General features: G+C 38.6%; 1 protein-coding gene across 1 annotated transcript; it reads right to left on the bottom strand.

Moving 5' to 3' along the window:
• Positions 1 to 1,056: 1,056 nt before the first annotated feature.
• Positions 1,057 to 25,010, bottom strand: LOC121895713. Its single transcript, XM_042409135.1, has 19 exons — positions 24,902 to 25,010; positions 19,487 to 19,546; positions 17,213 to 17,341; positions 16,999 to 17,073; positions 16,593 to 16,892; positions 15,910 to 16,147; positions 15,578 to 15,749; positions 12,171 to 12,305; positions 11,618 to 11,700; positions 6,791 to 6,875; positions 6,637 to 6,682; positions 5,179 to 5,305; positions 4,288 to 4,444; positions 3,289 to 3,402; positions 3,049 to 3,181; positions 2,590 to 2,747; positions 2,421 to 2,475; positions 2,227 to 2,327; positions 1,057 to 1,251 (listed from the first exon to the last, which is right to left on the bottom strand). Exons 2-19 carry the CDS (start codon positions 19,536 to 19,538, stop codon positions 1,072 to 1,074), a joined length of 2,340 nt encoding a protein of 779 aa, XP_042265069.1. The 5' UTR covers positions 19,539 to 19,546; positions 24,902 to 25,010; the 3' UTR covers positions 1,057 to 1,071.
• Between the last annotated feature and the right edge of the window lie 68 nt (positions 25,011 to 25,078).

Genomic DNA, 25,078 nt, shown 5'->3' with positions numbered 1-25,078 from the left:
TTATTCACATGATTAGTTTACATTACAAGTTAAATGCTTCACTGTGATTTACTTTACATGTAAGAAACGCTGGAACACTATAAACCTTGCTCCCTGTCTTAAAGGACAGGTTCATAATTTTTCAAGTTTGTCTTAAAACAATAGGCAGGTGCAAATAACCAATGAAATAGGTTTTCTTGCAATAATCATTCCTCCTGTTCATACTGACCCCTTATAATGCACTTACAATGTGATAGGACCCGAAATCCACAAGCCTCTTTCTGTGCAAAAATGTATTTAAAAGTTTATCTAAAGCTAATATGAAGATTCAGCCATCCAAATTAGTCAAATCAAATAGATATCTTTTAATGTTACAGTCTTTTTACTGCCACAGTCCCTCTTTTTGTTACTATACTTGCACTGCAGCTCAACGGGGAAACACTGTCTGAGGAAACACAAAACGGAAATTTGGTGCTAAAAAGTCTGTAAATGTGGCAGATATCCTCTTGATGTGACTAACTCAGCCTGCTGAAGACTCATATAAGCTTCAGATAAACTTTTAAATGAATTTTTGCACAAAATCACAAAATCCTTCATATTGAAAGGAGCCAGCTGAGGTGGTTTGGGCACCTGGTTAAAATGGACGCCTCCCTCTGGAGGTGTTCCAGGCACGTCCCACTGGTAGGAGACCCTGGAGCACACCCAGAACATGCTGGAGGGATTACAAATCTCCTCTGGCCTGGGAATGCCTTGGGATCCCCCAGGAGGAGCTGCAGGGTGTTGCCGAGGCGAAGGATGTCTGGGTTTCCTTACTCAGTCTGATGCCACACTTTGGCCCCCATCACTTACACTGAAAGTACATTTGAAGGGGACCTTTTAACAGCCAGTATAAACAGGAGGAATGATTACAGCAAGGAAAACCTCTTTCAGTGTCCATATGGGTGCCTGACTGTTGTTTTAAAACAGACTGGAAAAATTGTGAACCTCTCCTTTAATGTAAATTTTGAAGTGTGGACATCTGTCTACATGCATGTCACGTACAAGGAACACGTGCAGCATTACAATAGAAGGAAATTATTAAAAGTCTTTGGTTCAGGAAGATTTCTTTGTGCCTCCCCTGGCTTCTTGCTGCAAAATGATGAACTCCAGGATGAGTTTGGCTGTCCGACAAGGCCTCTCCATCACCACTGAGTGGCCGCAATTCTCCAGCAAGTCCACCCTGCATCCAGGCAACATCTCTGCAATGACTGAAGCTCCAGAGACATCCACCACCTGGAAGAAATATGGGACATTTATGTAGGGCTGTAACTAACAATTATTTTTGTTATCAACTAATCTGGCAATTATTTTCTTGATTAATCACTCAGTCCTTTGGAAAATAGATATCTATAGATTTCTTAAAGCCTAATATCATTAATGTCTTCAGTGGCGGAAGAAGTGCTCAGATCTTTTACTTAAGTAAAAGTAACAATACTGCAATTCAAAAAATACTCAATTACAAGTGAAAGTCCTGTAAAAGTTAACAGTCAGCAAAATGCACTTACTAGTGCCAAAAATACAAGTACCAATTACGCAAAATGGCCCAATTTAGAATGTTATATTTATCATCATATATATATTATTTGAATATTAAAACTGGTTAACAGATGTGTACGTGTAAGCAGAATATTAATGTTGTCAATGGAGAACACATTTTAAGACCTTATACTGTTGGATAGTCTGTCTGATCATATGTTTTATGTATAAGATATATGATACTGATCTGAAAAGTAACTAGTAAAATATTTCCCTCTGAAATATAGTGAAGTAGAAGTATAAAGTAGCACAAAATGGAAATATTCAAGTGAAGTACAATTACCTAAAAATTGTACTTGAGTAAAAGTACTTAGGTACATTCCACCACTCAATGTCTTCAATGTTATCCTCACAATTGAGAAGCTGGAACCAGGCAATGTTTGGCATATTTGCTTGAAAAATGACTTAAACAATCTACGATTATCAAAATGGTGATTAATCAAACCATCATTTCAGCTCTATAATTATTGTGTCTTTGTAGATATGTGACTGCCATTTCCCTACAGATTCTTACTCAGACACTAACAGAGCAGCAAGAGACATGAGCCACCACCTTCAGGATACAAGTTGGTACACAGGAATTTCAGGATTAGTTTATAACCAAAAGCTGCCAGATTGTGTACTAATGTAGGCTTTGCTGAGTCACAGCGTTAGTGAAACATCATACTTTACCTGGTCTTGTTTGCCCCATAACACTTGTAGAGGTGCAGTGATCAGATGTAAGTGTTCCTGTAAGGCGTATCTTGAAGTCTCATCAACAATCTCCATGAATACTATTTGAAAAAAGAAAGAAAATGACTGGTCGGTGTTTCATGCAACATATACTGTATACTATACTGTTACACAGGAAATTCAGGCGAACTAACCCTCTTGGTAAAATGTGTTGTGAGGCTCCCGGACATCTACCAATCCTTGGAGAATCTAAACAATGACAGCACATGTATGAACACCCACAATTTTTTTCTGATTGTTATCCTTTCTGAGTGCACATAAAGTGAAATGAATGACGCCTTCATTTTCAAGTGCAGACCTGACCTGCTGAGGGATTTTAAAGCGGACATGGGAACAAAGTTTGAACATGTCCTCCATCTCCTCGGGTGTGGTAGGAATCAGCGGGATGTTTAATGTGTAATTGCTGTGCTCCAAGTCCTGCAGATGATTGTCAAATTTGGTCTCACTTGGGTGTCTTATACCTGCAGGACAAAATCAGCGTTTCCTGATTAGAAACTGACACTCACATTTTGTTTGGAATCATAAATAGACACACAAAAAAATTGAAGCTATAAAGGTGAAGTGAAATAAATATGTGTGTTTGTTCTATTATGGTCATGTCTTGTGATTTTTAATCATTTATAATCAGTACTTTATGACAACCTTTAAACACAAATGAAATCAAATCATATTAAATCAAAGGTCAGAAACCCATGTTTAGTATGCATTTCTTTGCACTTTCTTTGTCAGACTTAAAACACACATACACACAGAATAACTGACCGTCTGGACAAATGAGAGTCATGCTACAGATTTCTGAGGGATAGCAGGCTGCGTAAACCCCCGCTACGTTTCCCCCCATGGAGGTTCCAACCAGATGGAAAGGTTTCCTGTTTAAGCGAATGGTTTCCACAAACTGAAAAGAACGAGGTACAAAAAACAGATTTTCAGTGGAATGATTTAGGCAGCTGACGAACACTGTACATCCATTCATTTTATACAGTAGCTCTGTCTTTAGTGTACCTGATGGATCCTTCTGACCTGCCCCTGAATGGAATAATCCTCCCTGTTGGTGCGTGTTGTTCCTTCATGGCCGGGCATATCCACACACACAATGTGCAGATGTTTTGGTAAATACTGGAGGAATAGAGGAGAGAAAGTACAGCTTAAAACCATTTATGTATGTTTGGAGGCAAAGAAAGGTCGAAATAATTTGAACTGAACACCTTATTGTAAAATTTAATCACTGCTGAATACTTCATGTTGAAATTTAAACATCACTGACTTTATAGCAGTGAAGTATAGGTCATTTCAAGTTGTAGCAATTTCAAAAGGTAGATTTTTTTTGGGTGGGGGACAGACAGAAAATTAAAGTGTCTGATGTTTCCAGTCACTCATCTGGACTTCTTTTTCTTTCATCATGTGACTGACAAAAAGTAGCCTGATTGGCCAGAGGTTTGATCAATTGCTTGGCAGTCCAGATGTTGAATCTCTCATCCTGTATTTCATTGATTCAACTTGAGTAACTTGAATTTTTAGACCTGAGTTGAATTTCTAGATCCAAAAATATTCTGCTGAATTTGAAAACAAACAAACAAAAGCCTTAAAATCTGGTTTTGCAAACTGCACTTTTGAAATGACCCCCACATGTCAAAGAGGGAAATACAAACCACATACATTTATATTTCAATGCTACAAGTTCAATGGTATTTAAATTAGAGGTATGTAAATTCCTCAATTAGGTGTTTGTAAGATTCAAATCCTTATGGCCCTTCTGTGCTTCCATATTGTCTGTCCTCAAAATTCTTCAAAATGCTTCAAGTACTTAAATGACCATGTTTTACATTATTATTAAGATTTAACAGCCTGTGATCTAGTTATGTTTGCTGTCACTGCTTCCTCAAAAATGGTGAATCTAAAGTTTGATACTCATTTCTTTCATTTTAAATGAAATCAGCTGAGTGCTTTTCTCACGAGTTCATAGCCAGAAACTGTGATGTGTTATGTTGCGGATCCCCTGACCTTGACAACAGTGAGCCAGGTGTCTTTGTGAGTAGAGAAGCCATGCAGCATTAAAATGGAGGGTCTCATCCCAGGCTTTCCTCTGTAGGAGTAACAGAAGCGATAGCCACCGCAGTCTGCATAACGCACCTGCAGGCCTAGAGTCCTCCTCCAGTACCTGTAGAGGAGCAGGTACATCTGAGCTCACACACACACACACAGACATGACTGCACTGGAATTCAAATTTAGGCAAAGTGATAACGGACTTGGATGCAAATTTTGCTTAGATACATGAAGACAAATTGATTTTGGGTTATTTAAATAAACTGACTTGATCTGACATGCAGTTTCTCACAGTATATGTTCATAAAGGTCACATTTACTGTTTCAGCCACACTGTGCAGCCAAACAATTATATTTTAAATTCTAGTGGATAAAAAATTTGTCAGGCTGAGTTTTGGGTATTTAAGTATACAAGACATCTGCAATTTTTCTATTTTTAAGGAATTGAACAGCCATAAGCAACATAGAGTCTTGGGTTTGATTATCTAACTCAATGTTAACATCTTCTAGCTTCAATGGAGCCTGAGAGACAGTGCGGAATAAGATAAACATGCTGATATAGAGATATTTTTCCAACCTTTAAGGTACTTGAGAGGAAAATGAATGAAAACTTGATATGAATGAGTTAAAAACGTTTTCAGAAATTACATATCTGTAATTTCAGAATGACAAATGACATTTATTTTGATTGGAAGCATGTTTTGCAATCATTGTGGTAGAAAGGTTATTTCTGGCACATCTGGAAGGTGTTAATGGTGGTGTTAATTCCCCCTGGACTTCCAGAGGGAATTAACACCAGGTATTGAAATATGAAGTGAAGCAGAGGACAACATAGTTATCAACCTCACCAGTAATACACTTTAATGAGTGCTGAGGGCCAGAGAAAGAAGGAAGCGACAAAGGCCAGGATGGGAATAGCCAGTGTTCCCCCAGCAATGATAAACAGGTTCACAACATCCAGATCAGCTGCCATAGCTCACCTAAAAAAAAAAAAAACATGATACACTCGAATACAGATTACACTCATGCAATATCAAGAGCATGAAATGTCGAAGGAAGGGGAAAAGTCAGTATCCTGCATCCATACAATGTTTTGTTGATGATGAGAAATAATAGTTTTTAAAAAAATAACACATGATAAGAGAAGTACACAAAAGAACTGATGATAAAATGATGCAATGTGCATCTATATTAAGCTATTTTACAAACAATGAAAGTCTGTAACCTACATATACAACTTGTGCACAGATAAACAATTTAAAACAACTTTCTATCCCACAAAATGTCTGTTCAAATATGTAAAAATTTACTTTTCAGATGACTTTTTCCTCCTCGTTTCTTCTGTCACAGGCAGGCACATGTGACCGCTGCGATTCTGTTGATTCGTTTTACAGCATGCAGATACTTTAGTTGTATCTTTAGTATTGTTGATGCGTTAAGAGCATAAATACCAATAGTAGCTTATATTTCTGAAATGAAAAACAAAGAAGTGTCCCTGTGGAGTGCAGTTAGTTCCGGCAGATTATGTTTGCTCTGGATAAACTCATTGATTATTACTCATCATTGGGGAAAACTGGGCCGCTACATCATTCGGTCAATCTTTTAAAGTGAACGCACAAGCCAGATTTTGCTTCTGACTGAGTTCAGGCAGTGTACAGCATGTTTCACAGTCTGACTTTAAACATCCCTTCCTGACATGTTTGTCAAATGTATGTAAAATACCCTACTTTGAATAATAATTTGTGTCTGTAGTTTTTCCACAAAAAAGTCAAATTATCTTGTTAAAATCCCTAAAATGACATCTGGTCCTTTTCCCTCATTAAAAATTCTAGAAACTAGAAGTATGCAAACATATTTAATCTCAAAAGTTTAACTCTTGGACACAAGATGTCTCCTACTTCACTGTAAAATCCATTCTCAGTGTTTACGCACTGCAGGCTTCAAGTTTCCATATCACACTTGTGTAAATTGAATACTGGACCAGGATTGGCTTCCAAACTATTTGTGATGTCACAAATCATGTTCATAGTCCCATGAACTTTCAATGAGCTCAGAGAAACTTTCCACTTTCAGCGGATGGATGTGAAAACAACCTTCTAGTGTCAAACTCTGCACGGAGAAGCTCAAACATTCAACTGTAGGAACAAGAAGAAAAACATATTTCTCACCAAAGGAGACTTAAGTAAAGCACCGAATGTGTTTTCTATATCCACTATTGGTTTGTTTGAAAATCTCAGGCTAAATCAGACAACTTTAACACACATCCACATCTGTTCTGGAGCTCAAGCTTCAAGTACAAAACTTACCACTGGGTGTCATGAGAGAGACAAGCTGTGGCGTGTCCCCTGACTCCTGCAGTCAGCAGTGAAGATCTGAGGGGTGTCATGGCATCCACAGACTGTAGGGCGTCATCACTTCTGCATCAGCTTATAGTGAAGCTTACTGAGGGATTTGGTGTACAGACTTCTGATCCAGCTGTGGACCACAGACTTTGACTTCTGCCTCAGATCCTTTTTTCACAGGCACTTTGAAGGGATTTCCTTGACTGAAGGGAAGAATCAAAGCTGATGAACCAAGAGAGCCTCATCTCACAAACACACTGCCCTCCAGAGGTGATTTAGACTTGATAGATCTCTGGGATGGTGTGAAAATCAAAATGACTGCTGTTATTTAAAGGTCCATGCAGTGTTTTTTTTTCTGCATATGCTGGCCCGGGAGACATAAAAACATGTGGTGTATCACAACTATGAGAAGCAGATAATAAGTTACATTTCTCATAACATTTGGATCAGGATTGCAGAAAAGGTCTCAGCTATTTACAGTGCTGTGATTTGAGAAATGGGTTTAATTATTACAGATATACATATAATTACATTGCATTAAATTAGAGCTGTTTGAAGCCCAATATTATCCTGCAAAATACCATCTCATGCAGTGTAGTGCTGCCATTCTGCTGCATCTCTGGACCACTACAGATGACCTACATACAAACTAGAGCAGAACAAATGGACACAGCAACTCCGCAGAGAGGCTCCCCTTGCGTGGGAATTATTCTCATATTTCGGTTTATATAGGACGAAAGGACTGTCCTCAATCTGTTCTACATCAACCGTTACACACACATTTTATTCTCTAGGTTGTCTGGGCTAGAACCTCACGTCACGTCATCCTGGTCGTCACATTGTATCCTTAACACAGCAAAGCCTGCACAGAGGAAATGACACAGCCAATGTAGCAACACAAAAATGTGGATCAGGTGCATCATGTCGAACTGTTCATCCACTCAAGGGTCAGTGATTTCCTCTGGAGCTGTGACTTATGGGACATTGTGAAATCTGAAATTTAGCAACAGACTTGTCATCCTGTTGAGAAATACACTGCATCCTTGCTCACAGACTTGCCATCAGTGTGGTCTGCATGCTTGAAGGGTGCGGCTGCACTGAGCATTTAGCCCTGTAATCTTCCTGCAGAGGTTCAGGTCACCACAGCAGATGATCAAACTGTGTTTATGTGATATTATATCACATCTGCTCCCCCTTAAAGGGACCACTCCAGCAATTTACTAGTACTTAGATCAAAAGAAGAATGGTCAAAATCAAAAAGGCAGACTTAAAGCTCCTAGTATGAGTCAAGCTCCAAAAACACTGTACCCTCCAGTTCCCATAACTCAACCCAACGGCATCATTCATCAGACACTCTCTGCCTACTAAATGCCCACTTCTTGAAAACCCAACACTTCCTGTTTTCAATGCAAGCTTCCTGTTGTAAATGTGTGGTCTAGCAGAAGGCTGATAACCCTGATGCCACAGAAGATATTACACAACTCAGAGAATGAGTAGTAAACCTGATGACCTTCATGCTTAAAAATCAGTGAAATGCTCCTTTAACATCTTTAAAGGAGTGATATTGCTGATTATTGAAAAAGTAAGTACTGGTTTAAACAATGCAATGATTATGTAAACTCGCTCCCTCTGAGAAGTTTTGCAATGGCAAGAGGCAGTTATCTCTTACAAAACATTAGATAAAAATATATAATTGGTGCACAGTTGATATTAAAACCCCTGGAAATTGATTACAAAATTTTAAAATTAACAATGATTAAACTCTAAAGGTCTACAAGAATCAAGTGTTATTCCCTCTGTGTACCAACAATGGCTGGATCCTATGTCTATGATAAGATGTACAGTATATAGTATGTGTAAACGTTTAGGGTATTTCTTTTGGAGCAGATGAGTGCATTTGTAAGATTTCTGAGCCAAAGTTTAGAAACTACATTCAAACCAAAGACGATTACTATACAGAACCATATAAAAAATGAAAACTACAGATAAGGCAAAGGTCTCTGTGTGCTTAGTTAAGAACTGGTACTTTACCACTAGCAACTGAAGTGGGCAGATATAAAGGTATTCCTGAAGAGCAACGTTTGTTTTTTGTGATCTTGGTGTCATTGTACAATGATTTCAGGAATTGTTTGTTTAAAAAGATCCAAATGAAAAAATCTTGATTTGTTCTGGCTGTCCAAACCTGGTATGTTGAGTTGGCATTTTAATATGGAGATTTTTGTTCTAGCGAGATTTATAGGAGAAGCTTGGCTGCTGAGACAGAGAACACTGTATCCATTATAACAGGACATGTCTTCCATGTAAACTAAATGTTCTGAAATGTTCCCCTTTTGAATTTGTGGAACCAGCCTGAACTTCTCTTGCTCAAAAACTCTAAAACCATGTGCAAGTTGTACAGTCTCACATGCCAGATGATAATTATTATTTCCTGGTCATTATACTGTGACCCATCTCAAACACAGTCATTCAATCATACAGGTCAAACGGCAGGCACAGTGCAGGTGTTCACTGTATCACTGTGTATACTGTGTGTCCTGTCTTTTTTCCGTGGTGCATTGTTGGCCAGCTGACGTGCGTGCTGTGTTCACCTGAGAAAACCTCGCTCTCTGAGGAAAACATTCTGTACTTCCTGCTGTCAGCGTCAACCAGGTGCTTTACATGCCACCTGCAATACAGCGGTGCCATTAGAACAGGGCTTGAACAAGTGATATCAGAGGATCTAACCTACAATATCTTTTGGTAAAGGAAGTTCACTTATCATTATACAAGTGGGCAATACACACAAGAAAAAAAAAAAGAAACTCAGATATTTATGTGTTGCTCTACAGGGTTGCAATGAGCTCAATAGGATGTAAAGGTTTCAGAGGAAACTAAATCTTGCAGGAGATCTGAGCTCATCTCGATAAAGCTTTGTGGTCGGTGCTTACGCAATGACTATAAAAGGTACAATAATGAGGTTAAGAGCTTTAATTGAAGTCACTCATACATTGTAAAGCAGTTAGTTATTCATAAACTTTAAACCCAAGAAACTATACCTTTCCATCTCTTTACAAAATACATAGATTTTGTACTTATTTACAAACTCAAAATGATCATAAACACAGCAAATCAATAGAGCTACTCTATGATAACATTGTAGATGTTCCACAGATCATGTAATGTTAAATGCATGCAAACATTTAACTGACAAAAAACTTGAATGAATACCAAATTTAGGTTTTGGGTTTATGTACAGTTTACAGTGAGCAAGTTGAGATTAGTGTTGCATCAGTTTAAAAAAAACAGGACATGTTACTGAACTGCTTCATAATATTGTGATTTCATATGTCACAGGATTCCCTTTAGTAAGTGACTCATGTATACGGTTGATTGCCATGACTAACATTAACTTGTGTTTTTATTGGCACAATAATGATGTGCGTAACACTGATATTTCTTGTTCTTTGTTTTATCTTCCTGTTTTTTAGGAAACAGTGAATGGGTGATGCCAGGATGTCAACTGAATCTGATAAAGTCATACGACAAACAGTAGCTGGTGCAGACACGAGTTGTCCTACATAAATGTAATATTTTGTCATCATTACCTTTAAGCAACTGTATCTTAAATGGAAAGCAGAAGTCAAAACACATACACAGGAGTTGGATAATTATAATCCTGAACTAGATTTTGCTAAAGTTTACATATATCAGGTGCTGCTGTATCACTTTAATCATCATAAATCAAAAATAGATTTCAGGACGACACTGGATAGAAAAACGATCAGCTAAACTCTGAAATAGCTTTGCCCAAAATGTGCTGAACAGGCCTCTAGCCATTTTCACATAGATGTTGCTTACACTAACTGGACGTTACTAAGTGGTATCCACCACAAACAGCCACTGATGTATTTTTATCTATCTAGGGCGTTCATCATGCACTCAGTTAGGGGCTGCGTTACTGTGACAATATTTATTATTTGGACAATTACATAGATGAGTTACATTTAGGAAGGTTTGAACTCCAGGCAATCCATCTAAAATGAAATCCAATATATTTAGAATTAGTTATGTGTTTTATTTGTTGTTTATCTTTAATTTTTTTGTGCCTGTGAAGCACTTTGTGACTGTCTGTGTCTGTGGAAGGTGCTATATAAATAAACTTTACCTAAGTGTGCAGAGTATCTTTACATTCATTAATAGACAATCCTATAACTCAAAATAGTAAACTGGAGGAAAAAAAATGGACCCAACTGGATTCCTTCAAATAAAGGACATACAAACAAACTTAATCATTTGCACACAAAACCAACATTCTTTTATTAACATCTCTGCCATCTAAAATAGAGCATCTTAAAAATTAAACAGGGTTAAGTATGAGCCCTCCTAATTAATAGTGCAGATATGATACGGGGGCAAGTTTTTCTGATGACAAATATGGATTCACTAGTGTGTGTGTGTGTGCGTGTGTTTGAGCAAGTTGCCCTCAGGTCCTGAAGAGCACAGCAGCAGTCACAGCTGTTAGAGCCACAGCGACCGCAGGCCCCCAGATCATCCACGGTTTCTGAAACAAATGGTGACACAGAAATGGAAACATTAGCATCACCTCATGAAAACGCCCGTCCAAGGATCGCCAAAGCTTTGACAGAGGGAGCTTGTCATTAAGACCAATGCAGTGCACAGAGAATGTGAGTTAAAAAAAGCTCTTTAAGATAAAGATAAGCCCATTCAAGCTCACTGAGAGAAACAGTTGTTAAGCATTAGCCATCCAGACAAGACAAACAGATGTCAGATGTTGGAACTGTATGATTAGAAAGGTTAGGTTTCTGAGGCATCAATTTCTGGAGTTTCCCCAAAGGAAGGCATTCTGGGGAATGAGGAAAGCCTGATTATGTCATGCAATGATCTAAAAGACACTGATGGGAATGAAAGATGTAGGCCAACTTGACAGGAATAATGTGTACCTTACTACCACAATGCGCCGAAGCACCAATACAGCAAAGCCAGGATAAGGCCGATGACTATGGCTTGAACAGGCAGCAATAGGGAAGTCTACAGAAGGGAAGGGATATTATTGTAATCAACTGCAATGGGACATACTTTAGTTGGGCGTAGCTTTATTAATAGACCCCTTAGTCAGTAGTCTGTGTTTGTAACTGGTGTTTATACAAATCTCAAAGTCACACATGGCTGTCAATGTCTAAAAGCAACTGTAAAATAAGGTGGATGAGTAGAGGGGAGCAGGTGTGCTGAGATTAAAAAAAGCAATATTGTGAATCGTACAAAAGATTCACTTATGTGCCTAGAGACATTTCACAAAATAAAAACATGTTTAATGTTCTGTTGTTGCAAAATTTGAAGCAAAGCTCATGCTCCCAAACCCAAAACAACTGAAGATGTTTGCTTCTTATGCAAATTATAGCCATAATGCTGTTTTTAACTTAATTACAGATCATAATTTCTACACTTTATGCACCTCTTTAAATGTAAGTTAAGACAGCGTAAGCTGGATCAGTACTCACCTTTGTCCCTTTCTCCTCTATGTCCTTCATGTTGGCTTTGCACTCCTCAAGTTCAACTGTGAGCAACTGCTTTTCCTGCTCAGTCTTCTCGTATTTTTCCTTCAGGTCAGACAACTCCGTCTTAGCTTCCTCGTACTGAATAAAGCAAATTAGAATTTTTTATTTAATGTAATCACAAGAAAAATTACTTCACTTAAATGTATTTTCAGTGTACACACAGCAGCCATTTTATTGTTTTATTATTAGTATGTACACCGCTTGTTAATCAGCCAATCATGTGGCAGCAACTCAATGCATGAAAGCAAATATAGTCAAGACCTTCAGCTGTCATCAGAACAGGAAAGAAATGTCATCTAAGTGACTTTGACCGTGGAATGGTTGGTTCTGAGTATCTCAGAAACTGCTGATCTGGGATTGTCATGCAATACAGTCTCTAAAGTTTACAGAGAATGCTGCGAAAAAACCAAAACCATCCAGTGAGCAGCAGTTATGTGGGCATGAATACCTTGTTAATGAAAGAGGAGACCGGCCAGACTGGTTTAAGCTGACAGGATGGTGACAGTAACTTAAATAATTACACATTACCACAGTGCTATGCAGATGAGCTTCTCTCAATACACACCACGTCAAACCTTGAGGAGGATGGGCTACAGCTGCAGCTCCTGTCAGCTAAGAACAGGAAACTGATGCTACAGTGGGAACAGGCTCACCAACACTGGACAACAGAAGATTGGGAAAATGATGCCTGGTGTGATAAATCTCGATTTCTGCTGCGACACGTACATTGTAGGGACAGAATTTGGCAACATGGATACATCCTGCCTTATGTCAACTGTTCAGGCTGCTGGTGGTGGGGAAATATTTCCTTATTAAACCCCTTAACACCAACTGAGCATGGTTTAAATGCCATGACCTACCTGAGTATTATTGCTGACCATGTGCATCCCTTTATTGCCACAGTCTACCCATCTTTTAATGGCTACGTCCAGCAAGATAACATGCCATGTTACAAATCACGCGTCACGAGTTCAGTGTACTCCAGTGGCCTCCACAATCACCAGATCTCAATCCAACAGAACCTCTTTGGGATGTGGTAGAACGGGAGATTTGCAGCATGATGCTATCATGTCAACATAGACCAGAATCTCTAAGGAATGTTTCTAGCCCCCTGTTGAATCCATGCCATGAAGTATTAGAAAGGTATTCCTGATAAAGTGGCGACAGAATGTTAATTTGGCTGATAAAGGAGCACACTGAGACAAAAGGTTGCTGATCTGGTTACTGTTGAATGTTACAGGATGGTAACTCACAGGTTTAGTGAGGGTTTCAACAGAACTTCACAGGCTTAACCAGTCTTTCCTGCACAGCAGAGCACTGCGGAATTTCTATATACTTAGCCAATCAGAATGAGGGAAGTCTATCCTCAATAAAGGCACTTTCACTCAGTAACTGGAAAGGCAAAACCACTTTGGGATGAATGACTTGTGGTTAAGGATGACTTCATCTCTGCTTTCAGTTATTCAACACTGCTCCTCTTGTGTGAGAGTCACTGCGGTGGATGATCCCCATCCAACCTGCTAAATCTGCCAGAGAGCGCACAGTAGTACGCCAGCAAGTTGAGCAAGTTTGGATAATTTAAATTTTGTGCTGGGAGTTTCATTTCGATACAGTAGTAGATTTCTTGAAATCGGTATCTAACAGCCATTAGAGGAAGCCAGTAAGGCACTTCTGCGTTGGCTTTAACATTAAGCTGTAGTGACTGCCACTTTGTCCTCCATTAATGAAAATCAATGAGGATGACAGGTTCAGGGCCTGTATTTATTAGTTGTCTCAAGATAGAAAATCAGTCCTAACTGGCCCAAAATTCTCATCACATACTTTGCCCCACTATTAGGCACATGAGAGAAAGCACTTCTCAAATGTAGGGAAGTCATCCTTCCTCCGGGTGTTAATCTCAGTCTCTGACGGCCACAACAAATGAAAACAGAGTTTGGATTAGATGACTACAAAGAGGTGCTGTCTGTTGGATAGTCAAATTTGTAGATTAAACATTATTTGAATCACATTTGAAGTGATTGTAAGATAGGCTACACTATAAAGTCATGATTACAGGCAAATAAATGCCTAGAGTATAATAATACATACCCAGTGAAAAAGCAGCCAGTGGTTTAGATGGACAGATAAAGGATGAGGGCCTTTATTTATTAAATCCTCTCAGTAGAGGAGTAGAAAATCAGTTCTAACTGGCAAAAAAAAATTGTTGCACAAGAGCTTGTTTGGTTCTCCTTAGAGGTATCAGAAAGTCATCCACTTCTTCTAGCTCTAGTAGCATGCAAATTCAACAATTTCCCCACCGTCGCTTATGGTCAAAACAATTAACATAATAGGATTTAACACGATTTGGGGATTTAAATTTGGATTTGTTAGTGTCATGCATGTATTAAATAATTCCTACAAGCACAGAAGAGGATGAACTCCAAATGGAGAGACACCATAGTACCAAAATATATTGGTTATGCATACTTGATCATTGATGTGGCCAAATGGTCCATGTAATACAGATGTGCCTGGACCATGAAAACGGACCAACAGCAGTGGCAAGTTTTGATTAAATTATTACCATTACCAAGGCATGCTCCAAAATTTTAATTGAAACAAAAAATAAATAGGCGTACAGTTAAACAGAGCAGAATACAGCATTGATTGAACATCACTTAAAAAGGCAGATGAAATTGCCTTTTTAAATGATGTGTCATTTTTCAAATCAATTTACTGTAGTCTAAATATAATATAGTATTATATTTATAATTATATATTCTCTAAATGTATTTTTAGCCTTTATCTTTGAGGAAGTAGCTTTTCACACAAGTGAGGCTGTTTTCTCTGTTTAATTTTGTTTCACCTGTATAAAAATACCGTACCAGCAGTTATTTTTTTAATATGTTGAATCCACACAGAAACTGCCACAAAAATGGATTTAATTTCATTTTATGGATGTGTGTAATAAAACTGTGAATTTCTTTGCTTTTAAAGGGGACCATCTACCCCTTGCTGAGAGAGCCTGTAGGAAATTTCATAAATACTGTAACACCTTGTCTACACTGGCCATATAAAGCAGCATGTCAGCAGCTGCAGTCCTCCAGCAGTGTGGATCACTGGATCCATTCTGCCACAGTGCTGCTATGGACTCAGGTTTGTTTTTGTTTATGTATGAAAGCACAAGTCTTAACTTGGCCAGTGTAGACAGCTGGATTGGTTAGTCCAATATGTTTGAAAAATGCGACTGAAAGGAATTCAGTGTAGACAGGATGCAACTGTCAGGTAACTGTCATGACTCCCTCTGAGACGCTTGACAATTATGGGCCAAGTGGAATTAGGTTGATGTCTTTTGGGTTTTGAAAGCATACCTCTTTCTGCAGGGCCTTGCTGCGGCTGTCTGCCTCATCCAGTTGGGTTTGCAGCTTGCTGCTATCTTGCTGCTGCTGGAGCTGCAGGGCCATCAGCCTCTTCTCTAACTCCTGCTGGGATCTCTCTAGGGCTTTAAGGCTATTGCTCAGCTCAGCATTCTGGGCACGCGAGCTACCAGAAAAAAGACAGCACTGTATTCAATAGGTGGAGGATCACAGGGAGAGAAATGTGTTTTGTACTGTACAGCAAAAGTCAGGCAAATGAGACAGAGGGAGCACTGAGATGGGGGTGAAACTGAGGTGAGCTCATGGTAATGTTAGAGAGCACTGACCTGACAAGGTCCTTCTCCAGCTGCTGCTGTTTCTGCAGCACTCCCTCTTTCTCAGCGCACACTTTCTGGTGAGTCTTGAGGAGTTCCTCCTTCTCGGCCCTGAGGGAAGCACCCTCACTTTGCACACTGCTCATTTCTTTCTGATGCTTATTCACCATGTCCTGTTTTTCAGATCGCAGTACAGAACACTCCTTCTGAAGGCCATTACACTCCACCTGCATGGACTGCAGCTCACTGGCTGTGAAAAAAAACAACAACAAAAAAAACATTTATGTAACGTTGTATTCTCTCAGCAGATGGTGTTTTAATTGGTTTACAGACAAAGTGAAAATTCATAGCAAAACAATTTTCTAATAAAAAGTGTTACAGTACATTTTCTGCGGGCTTGGACAAATTGGTATACATCTGAGTATATAAATTTGTAGTTTAAACTGTTCAATACTACCACAAAACTGCACAATAAAGTTTCTATTATGCAGATTTGGTTGTTTTTTGAGTTGTATTATACTAATAAAACTGTCCAGCTCACACATTTTTCTCTGAGCAAATTTTTCCTTTCATTTGCCTTCATTAAATTCATTAAATGATCACTACATTTATTGTATCAGACACATACAGCATCCTTTTTCCAAGCTATCATTATTATATTTTGTATCATTATGTGTATTTGCACCACGTAGTACCTTGTATTTCTGCCGTTTTCTGCCACTGCTTGCTCTGCTGCTGAAGGTCACGCTGTAGATTGTCGATCTCACGCTCATATTTGTTGGCAGTCTGACGCCATTTGTCCAGATCCTTCGACACAGTTGCCAGGTTAGTCTGGACAGCATTGACGTCATGGTCCCGCTCAGCAGCAGCTGCCTCTAGGGCACGTCTCAGTGACTTCACCTCATCTTGTGAACTTTGTAACTCATCGCGTGAACCGGAGTCATCTATCTGCTCTCTGAGAATGCCCATTTCATCCTGGAGCTGCCGCAGCTGGCCTGTATTTAAATTAGTGGTACATTTCAGCTACTTAAGATGACAAAAACAGAAACCTCTCCAACTCACAAGGGAAAACAGGAAGCTCCAAGCAACACACAAATATACCTTGAAGAAGTTTTATCTGTTTTGCAGATTCATCAGCTTGTTGTTTATTGTCTTTTCTCTCTTCCTCCAGGATACCTACAAAATATAATGACATTTATTTCATGCATTTGTGGTCATCTCTGTGTACGTGTGTGTGTGTGTGTGTGTATGTGTATGAAGTGGAAAGACAGGTGTTTATTTACGTCAAATATTTATTTAAAAAATAATTTGTTACCTTGCAGCTCCATGCATTTGTGTTTCTCTGTATTAGCTAGCTTCTGGGCTGCCTGAAGTTCATCATTCAAACGCTGGATAATTTTTTCTGAGTCACCAGATGATCCCATGTTTGACTTGGTGAGGTCATCTGAGAATGAAACACAGAACAACAACTATTATCCAAATTAAAAGATCTATGATTAAAATGAGAGTAACTAGCTGTAAGGGTAGAATTTCTTATCTTCCTGCAAAGTCATTGTAATGTGTACAGACTCAGAGATGTTGAAAAGTAAAGCTGAAGCCATTCTAGCACATCAGGAGGTAATGATGGCAATTCAAAACCATAAAAATAGAAGGATAACTCAAAGTCCTGCCACATTCATTCAGCTTGAGTCCCAAATATTTAACCAGGGCTGACATACTAAATGATTTCCCAAGATATTAAAATGGGCCTATTACATAAACTAATTGCTCACCCAGAAATAGAAACAACTGCATTTTCTGCATTTTCTATCCAAGCTTTCAGTCCAAATTGTTCATTACCACAGCGCCGTACGAGTCTTTGGCACGTCTACAGTGCTTGTTGTTAACAGTAAGTTACAGTAAACAATACACAAAGGGAATGCACTAGCCAAGGTTGTCAAGGGTCTGTTGTGTTTCCCAGAGGTGGAAACAGCTCCACAAATACTTGGGCTTTGCAATACCCGGTGAATATCTTGATCCCCTAATCTACTGTGCCTAGGAAAAGAGATGACCTCATCTCAGACCGAGCATTTGGCAGAGGCAAAAACAAGAGTCAAAACAGGTCAAGCATGTGCACCATAAATGGAAACATCAGAGGACTGCCATGAAATGCTGCATTTGTCGTGAAAACTGTGATTTCATTGTGTCTGGTGCACATGGCTGCATACACATACTGTATAATCCCACACACACCCCCCACACACACACACGCACATGCACACACATAATATTAGCAGTGCTATCAGGTGGCACAGATAAATGTGACTAAAATGAAAGGCTATAAAGCGACTACTGGAGGCTGGTGGCACCCTCTGGCTCAAGCACATGACCACCCTGCTGTGTGCCAGACAAAGGACGGGCGGGCAGTGTTTAGTCCAGTATGTGTGTGTACGTGGTTGTGTGTTCCTTCATGCATGCATATGAATGAGTATGAATGAGTGAGTATGAGAATGTGAGTGGGCTCCCTGTAAGTTTTCTGTGTCAAGTTTGTATGAGAGAGGAAGAGCACAAGAGAAAGAGAAAATTCCAGATGAGGGTGTCCGACGTGTTATCTTTAGTAACATTAGTCATTATAGCCATTATGTCTTAGTGTCACAGGATGACACCTGACAAAATAATAATGGGATTAGCCTTTGCGTGTGTGTGTGTGTGTGAGCGTAAAAACACCCCTCAGACTGGTTGGCTTATTGAGCATCATACTGCCTCAAGTGACGACAGAAAAAAAAAAAAAAAAGTAGGAGAAAGTCTTTTTTTAGCTCAAGTGCTGAAGGCTATAGCCATGATGGTCCATCTTCCCCGCTGTCGGTTTCCTTCCCAAATGAATGTGACAGCATTCTTAAACTGAATCAGAGGGTGAACACTGCTCGCACTGAACATCTAGAGTTTCGATGAGTCTCTTTAAAACTGCTGATGAAACTGCCCGGATATTAATTTACAGCTACACAATGTTCTATATGTGACTGAAACTGAGAAATATCCATATCATTTAGCAAGGACTGAGATACTGTTGTCGTGAGGACACTGTTTGCTTTGTGCTGCCTATATATTGTGCGGTGCAGCATAACAAATTCGTTTCATCATGAAAAATTGATTCACTCACGAATAATCCTGTACATTTTGTCAAGTCATGAATGTCCCTGTTGATTTTTTTTGTTTTCTGTATTGCACTACGATTGCATTATCCAGTGCATCCTATTTTAATCAGTCACCCTAAATGTCAGCGTCAACACAGATTAGTCAGCTGATGTGCTCTCTGTGCATAGAGACTCCATCTTCAATAAGCTGTTGACACTAGAGAAATCAGCCCCTAAAATAAGGCTATCTACAGCACTGTGAGCTCTAAAGCCAACTTAACTGCCCTAATAGGTCCAGACACTCATTTTAAGTGTGACTCATGCTTTTTTCCCCCTCTCTTCACAATGTCAGTTAGTAAAATATGCAGACCTGCGTCGGGTCAGAGCTATTTGAGGAGCAAAACAATGCCGAGTCATTCATCTCCTTTCTGTCTGTCCAAGTTTAGAGGAAAAAAAAAAAAAGACAGCTGGGTTACCTTTAATCAGTGATACGTTATTCAGGGGATCACTCAGCTCTTTCTCATCCATTTGCTTATCTGTAAAAGAAAGTATAACCACATATCAATGAGGACAGATACAAAGATATATACATATACACACACACACACACATATATATATATATAAATATATATATATATATGTACATAGTACAAAATCAAGAGTTGGTGATGAAAATAAAAAATATCCTAACTCAGATTTATCCTCACTCAGATTATGCTGTTGTTATGGTGAAGCATGTGGGTCGTCTTTAAAAGGTAAACACAAAAAATGCTTGTTCATCTATGAACAGAAAACAATTTTGGAAGAGGCAGCTGCACAGAGGCTGAGAAATCTCCTTTGAGGACTACGTCACAGGATAATAATAACAAGAAAAGATTAACAATAATAAAACTTAATAGGAAATATTACCTTAGGTGATCCAGGAGCTAAAGTACTCTATGTGCTGTGGCTACAGCAGTCCCTGACATGAAGGAACTCTTCTCCAACTATCTGATTTTTCAGATGCGAAATGGAACAGTCCAAGCAGTGAAGGGGGGGGAGGACACACAGGGCAAGACAAACACGGTGTACCAGAGCTCCCTGTTACTGCTGGACTGAAGCCGATGAAGACAAAAAACCAGAGGAAGTAAATGGACAAATTTCTCGAGTGTGGTTAAAATCCTAAACTGCAGGTAAGTCAGATGAATGTCCTCTAAAACATGACCCCCCTATTCTGTGGTTGAAGTCCCAAGCCCCTCCACACTAGGTCATGTATCCGAGTAGGGCATCTCGGAAGCTGCAGCTGCATACTGACACAGAGAGGTTTTGTTCAGGGAGCAGAGCTGCTCTCTGGCCAGTTGGTACTGATGTAAAAATGTACAGGATGACACAGAACAGGGACTGTGTGTCATGTATGTGCATGACACACACCTCCTCTCTTGTTTTGCCCTCCAGACCACTCTGTTGTCACTTTAAATTCATGAATTATTGGTCTTTAGGGTTAGGGTAGTCTGTAGATAGATATGTCATCCTACAGGGTGAAGTTTTACTGTAAATATTACAGGGATAAACTGTATGTGTTGTTCAGCTAATTTATACTGTACTGGACTATAAAATACCATAGTTAGCCTCTTCAACATGCTATGAAATGATTGAATGGCTGAGATGAAAATCAAGATAATGAAAGACAACAGTAGCCTAAATTGTGATATTTAAGTACCCTTTTCCATATGTAAGCAAATAAATGTGTCCTTCTGGTCACAAGCTTTCATAACTTAATTGTGTCACATCAAAAATTCTTTAAATAATGTATGAAGTCCACACACAGACATGTGGGTTGTGATGCAGGTGGGGGTGGGAGGCCAGGTTTTAGAGGACATTCACTTTAGTTGATTCAAGATTGTTCAACTTTGCTGTTTTATTGATGTAACTAAACTGATTTTTCTTTCTTTCTCTTTCTTTGATTCTTTGTTATTTAACAATTCACATTCTTATTTAAAGGTCAGGTTCACAATTTTTCAAGTCTGTATTAAAATAATAGTCAAGCACTCATAAGAACATTGAAACTGAGCCAACTCCATCACCCCTGTTGCAAATGTAAGACGGTGGATAATTAGTTTTCAAAGCCCTTGCGAAATGACTCGTTTCACTATCAGAATTTGATCCATTTGGTCCGATAACATTTGCAAAGTCTAGAAGAGCTGCATGATTAAAGTATTTATCCCAGTTCAAGTTAGCACAGAGCTAACTGGAAGTTTGCATTCATCTGGCCAACACAGGAATGTCAAACTCGACACCAGATTAAAAACTCTATATTGTGAAATACGGAGAGATTTATCTGGCTGTGATAGGCTTAATCAGCATTGTGTGAACTTGTTTGGTAAGGGCTTGAATGTAACGGATGTTTATTTATATGTAAAAGTTCTGCACTGCAGGTTTAATGTGTTCAATGTACAGTTGTGGTCAAAGGTTTACATACACTTATAAAGAACATGTAGCCTATGTCACGGCAATCAAGTTTCCAACAATTTCTACAACTCGACTCTCGACTTTGGCATTTTGACCATCACCATCTTGGTTTTTTGGAGCCACAAGTGATGAGAAGTGAACATATTTGGATGAGAGTGTGGAGCTGAGGAGGATCTCCCCAGGGTCCAACTACAGAACCTCACGCACTGCTGTGGTAGAGACTAGTCAATCAAAGGTAGCCACGCCCTAAAGCACACCCTGCTTTATCGTCTATTTTACTCTAAATGGGACCATAATTTACAAAATGAATGTCATGATTTATTGAAAAAGACTTGATACGAATTGAGGCCATAAACTCATTAGGAAACTATTTACTGAGGTAATAAATCAAGTGAGAAGTAGGGTCATTTTCCCAAAGACTTCTATACAAAGACTTCTTTTTGGAGCCATTGGAGTCGCCCCCCGATGGCCATTAGAGAGAATGCAGGTAAGGCACTTCAGCACCAGCTTCACTTTTCAGACCTAGAGATGCCTGCTTGGACCGCAACTGTAAGCGATGTGGGACAAAATCTGCAGTTCTCATTTTGTACAAACATTTATTCAAATATTTATCTACAGCTTATATGGGGGTTCAACTGTTCGAGTTAAATATCAAATAAAGTGGATACCTTCCAAAAGTTACAATATTTTTAGTACAAATGTCCCTCTTTTTGTTACTATCCCTCCACTGCAGCTCAACAGGGAAACACAAAGAGGGGTTATTGTACTAAGAATGGTTGACCTTTCATGTTAGCTTCAGATAAACCTTTGAATACATTTTTGCACAAAATGAGGACCGCAGATTTTGTTCCCCATTTACTTTGAAAGTGCATTATGAAGGGATCTTTTAATAGCCAGTACAAACAGGAAGAATTATTACAGCAAGAAAAACATGTTTCAGTGTTCATTTGGACTCCTGATAATCATTTTCAGACAGACCTGAATTGTGAATCTATCCTTTAATTAAGGCTGTAAAATTCCATATCATCAATGCAAATATTATGTATTATCGTAAAACTAACGAAGCTGCAATGATTGGTCGATTAATCGATCAACAGAAAATAAATCACCAACTATTTAAATATATAGATTAATCGTTTCAGTTTTTTGTTTTTTTAAATGCCAAATATTCACCTGTTCCAGCTTCTTTGTCATATAAGATAGTAAACTGAATGTTTTTAGGTTTTTAGCTGTTGGTTGGATAAAGCAAGCAATGTGAATGTTACCTTGGACTGTTTGAAATTATAACAGGCATTTAGTTATTATTTTCTCACATTTTAAAGACAAAACCACAACAATCAAGTAAACAGTTGGCAGATTAACCAACCATGAAAGTAATCATTAATTAATCCTATTGGACTCAAACTTAGCTTTATGGTACTTAGTCACGTTGTTCTCTCCTGACTAGATTCTTGCTTGTGTTATTTCAATTCTCAGATGTACGTCGCTTTTTTAAAAGTGTCTGCTAAATGAAATTGTAATTGCAGCCCTAAATATTAATTCTACAAGCTCAATGGTAAAAGTGTAAACAGCTCTTGTGTCGATTGGTTTTCCAGATCAGTGCATAATTAATGCAGGTAGTGCTTTACAATAAAATGCTGCAACCTACTCATTTTATTAACTATGCAGGAAAAGATCATCAATTGTTGGACATTGCAATAACTATTTAAGACTACAAGACCATAAGTATAAGGGGACTCGCATTGTGAAATGTGAGATCCAATGAACTGAGTAAAACATGACCAGGGACAGATTTTAATGACTTTTGCTTCGAGGCCAGATTCCGGCATGAGACCTTGCCCTTAGTTGGGCAAGCTCGTCAAGAGGTAAAGGTTTAAGATATAAAGTGGCAAATCATTGACACATCTTAAGTTAACAGTCAATTATCAACCACTCTAACCCTCTTCTCTGTTCTCAGGAGATATACAAAACCCTGCTTTACTTTGGGATACTGTGAAGGTGTCCTTTTACTCTAAACAACACAAAATAGCCTATCTTCAGTTAAGTGGATTAAGATTTTTAAACAGTGTACTTTCCACCAAAGTGAGGATAAACCCACACAAACTGATTTCAGCTTTATGATTCACCCACCGTTATTGACATAATGTTCTGCAGCAAAAATGTGCACAACTTCATTATTAAAATGTGTGGTAGCCTACAGAATCAATAAGATCTAAAATTGATCAAAATACTGCCCTTGAGTCACATGTTTCAAGTTAAATTGTATGCTAAATTCCAAGGCTTTTGTCCTATATGCTTTCACATTTAATAGCCCCCTGAACTTGTAATTCACTGAAATGTTTTTGTTCTCAATCTAGCTATAAAAATCTTTATGTTTCAGCATTGTGTCATAAAGGTCTGCGTAGTTGTGCAGTAAAGATAAACGATTGGCTGTACATATAAATCTTGGCTCAAATCAACAGTCAGGTGCCCAAATGAACATTGAAACAAGTTTTTCTTACCTTAATCATTCCTCCTGTTCATACTGGCCATTAGAAGATCCCTTCACAATGCACTTCCAATGTAAATGAGGGGGACAAAGCCTCCTTCTGTGCATAAACGTATTAAAAAGTTGATCTGAAGTCAAACTAGTCAAATAAAGTGGTCATCTTTCAACGTTACAGTCTGTTGGTGTCACAGTCCCACTTTTTGTTACTATGATTCCACTGCAGCTCAACAGGGAAACACTGTCCGATGAAACACAAAGAGGGAATTTTATGCTAAGAAGAATGTAAATGTGGCAGGTATCCGCCTGATATAATTAATTCAGACTGCTGAAGCCTCATATAAGCTTCAGATAAACTTTTAAAATGCATTTTTGCACAGAATGATTGTATGGACACACTGTGGATTTCGGCCCCCATCATATTGAAAGTGCACCTGAAGGGGATCTTTAAACACACCGAGTATGAACAGGAGGAATGATTACAGCAAGGAAAACCTCTTTCAGTGTTCATATAGATACCTGACTGTTGTTTTAAGCCAGACCTGAAAAACTAAGAACCTATCCTTTGGGGGGAAGGGAACTGAATGAATGTCTTTCAGTGAATTGTAAGTTTTGTGACGAGCATCCACTGGAAATCAGAGTTTAGCAAGCTGTACTCAACTGGATGACTTGAATGACTTTGTCATACTTTAAAGTATTTGTTGATACTCTGTTGTATATCCCACACATTAAACTGACCTCAAATCATCTAAAAATAACCAAACGTTAGATGCTAATCAGAGTGGTGCTTTTCATTTAAGCTAGGTAAGTTAGCCAAAAAAAAAAAACACGTTAGTTGAAGTTACTGAATATAAACTGATACTTGTTTTAATGACTTGATATTATATTAAAGTTTACTTAATAATAAGTTAGAGTTAAATATGGCTTTAAAAACCATTTAGACTACCGTGACTTACCACCAAACAACTCCAAGCTTTGGGTCAAGTTAATTAGTTAGCTGACGCCAGTTAATTTAATCAGATGACGTCACAAGTTAGCCGTTAACCGTAAATTGTAGGTGTGTGTGTTGGAAACGGTTGACTTTAACTTTAACATTAACTGCTTTTAACTCCTCAGCAAAGCTCCTAAGTTAC

Source organism: Thunnus maccoyii, chromosome 4 (genome assembly GCF_910596095.1).
Source record: "Thunnus maccoyii chromosome 4, fThuMac1.1, whole genome shotgun sequence".
Taxonomy (NCBI): Eukaryota; Metazoa; Chordata; class Actinopteri; order Scombriformes; family Scombridae; genus Thunnus; species Thunnus maccoyii.
The sequence above is the reverse complement of the archived record's forward strand: the minus strand, read 5'-3'. Positions and strand labels throughout refer to the sequence as shown.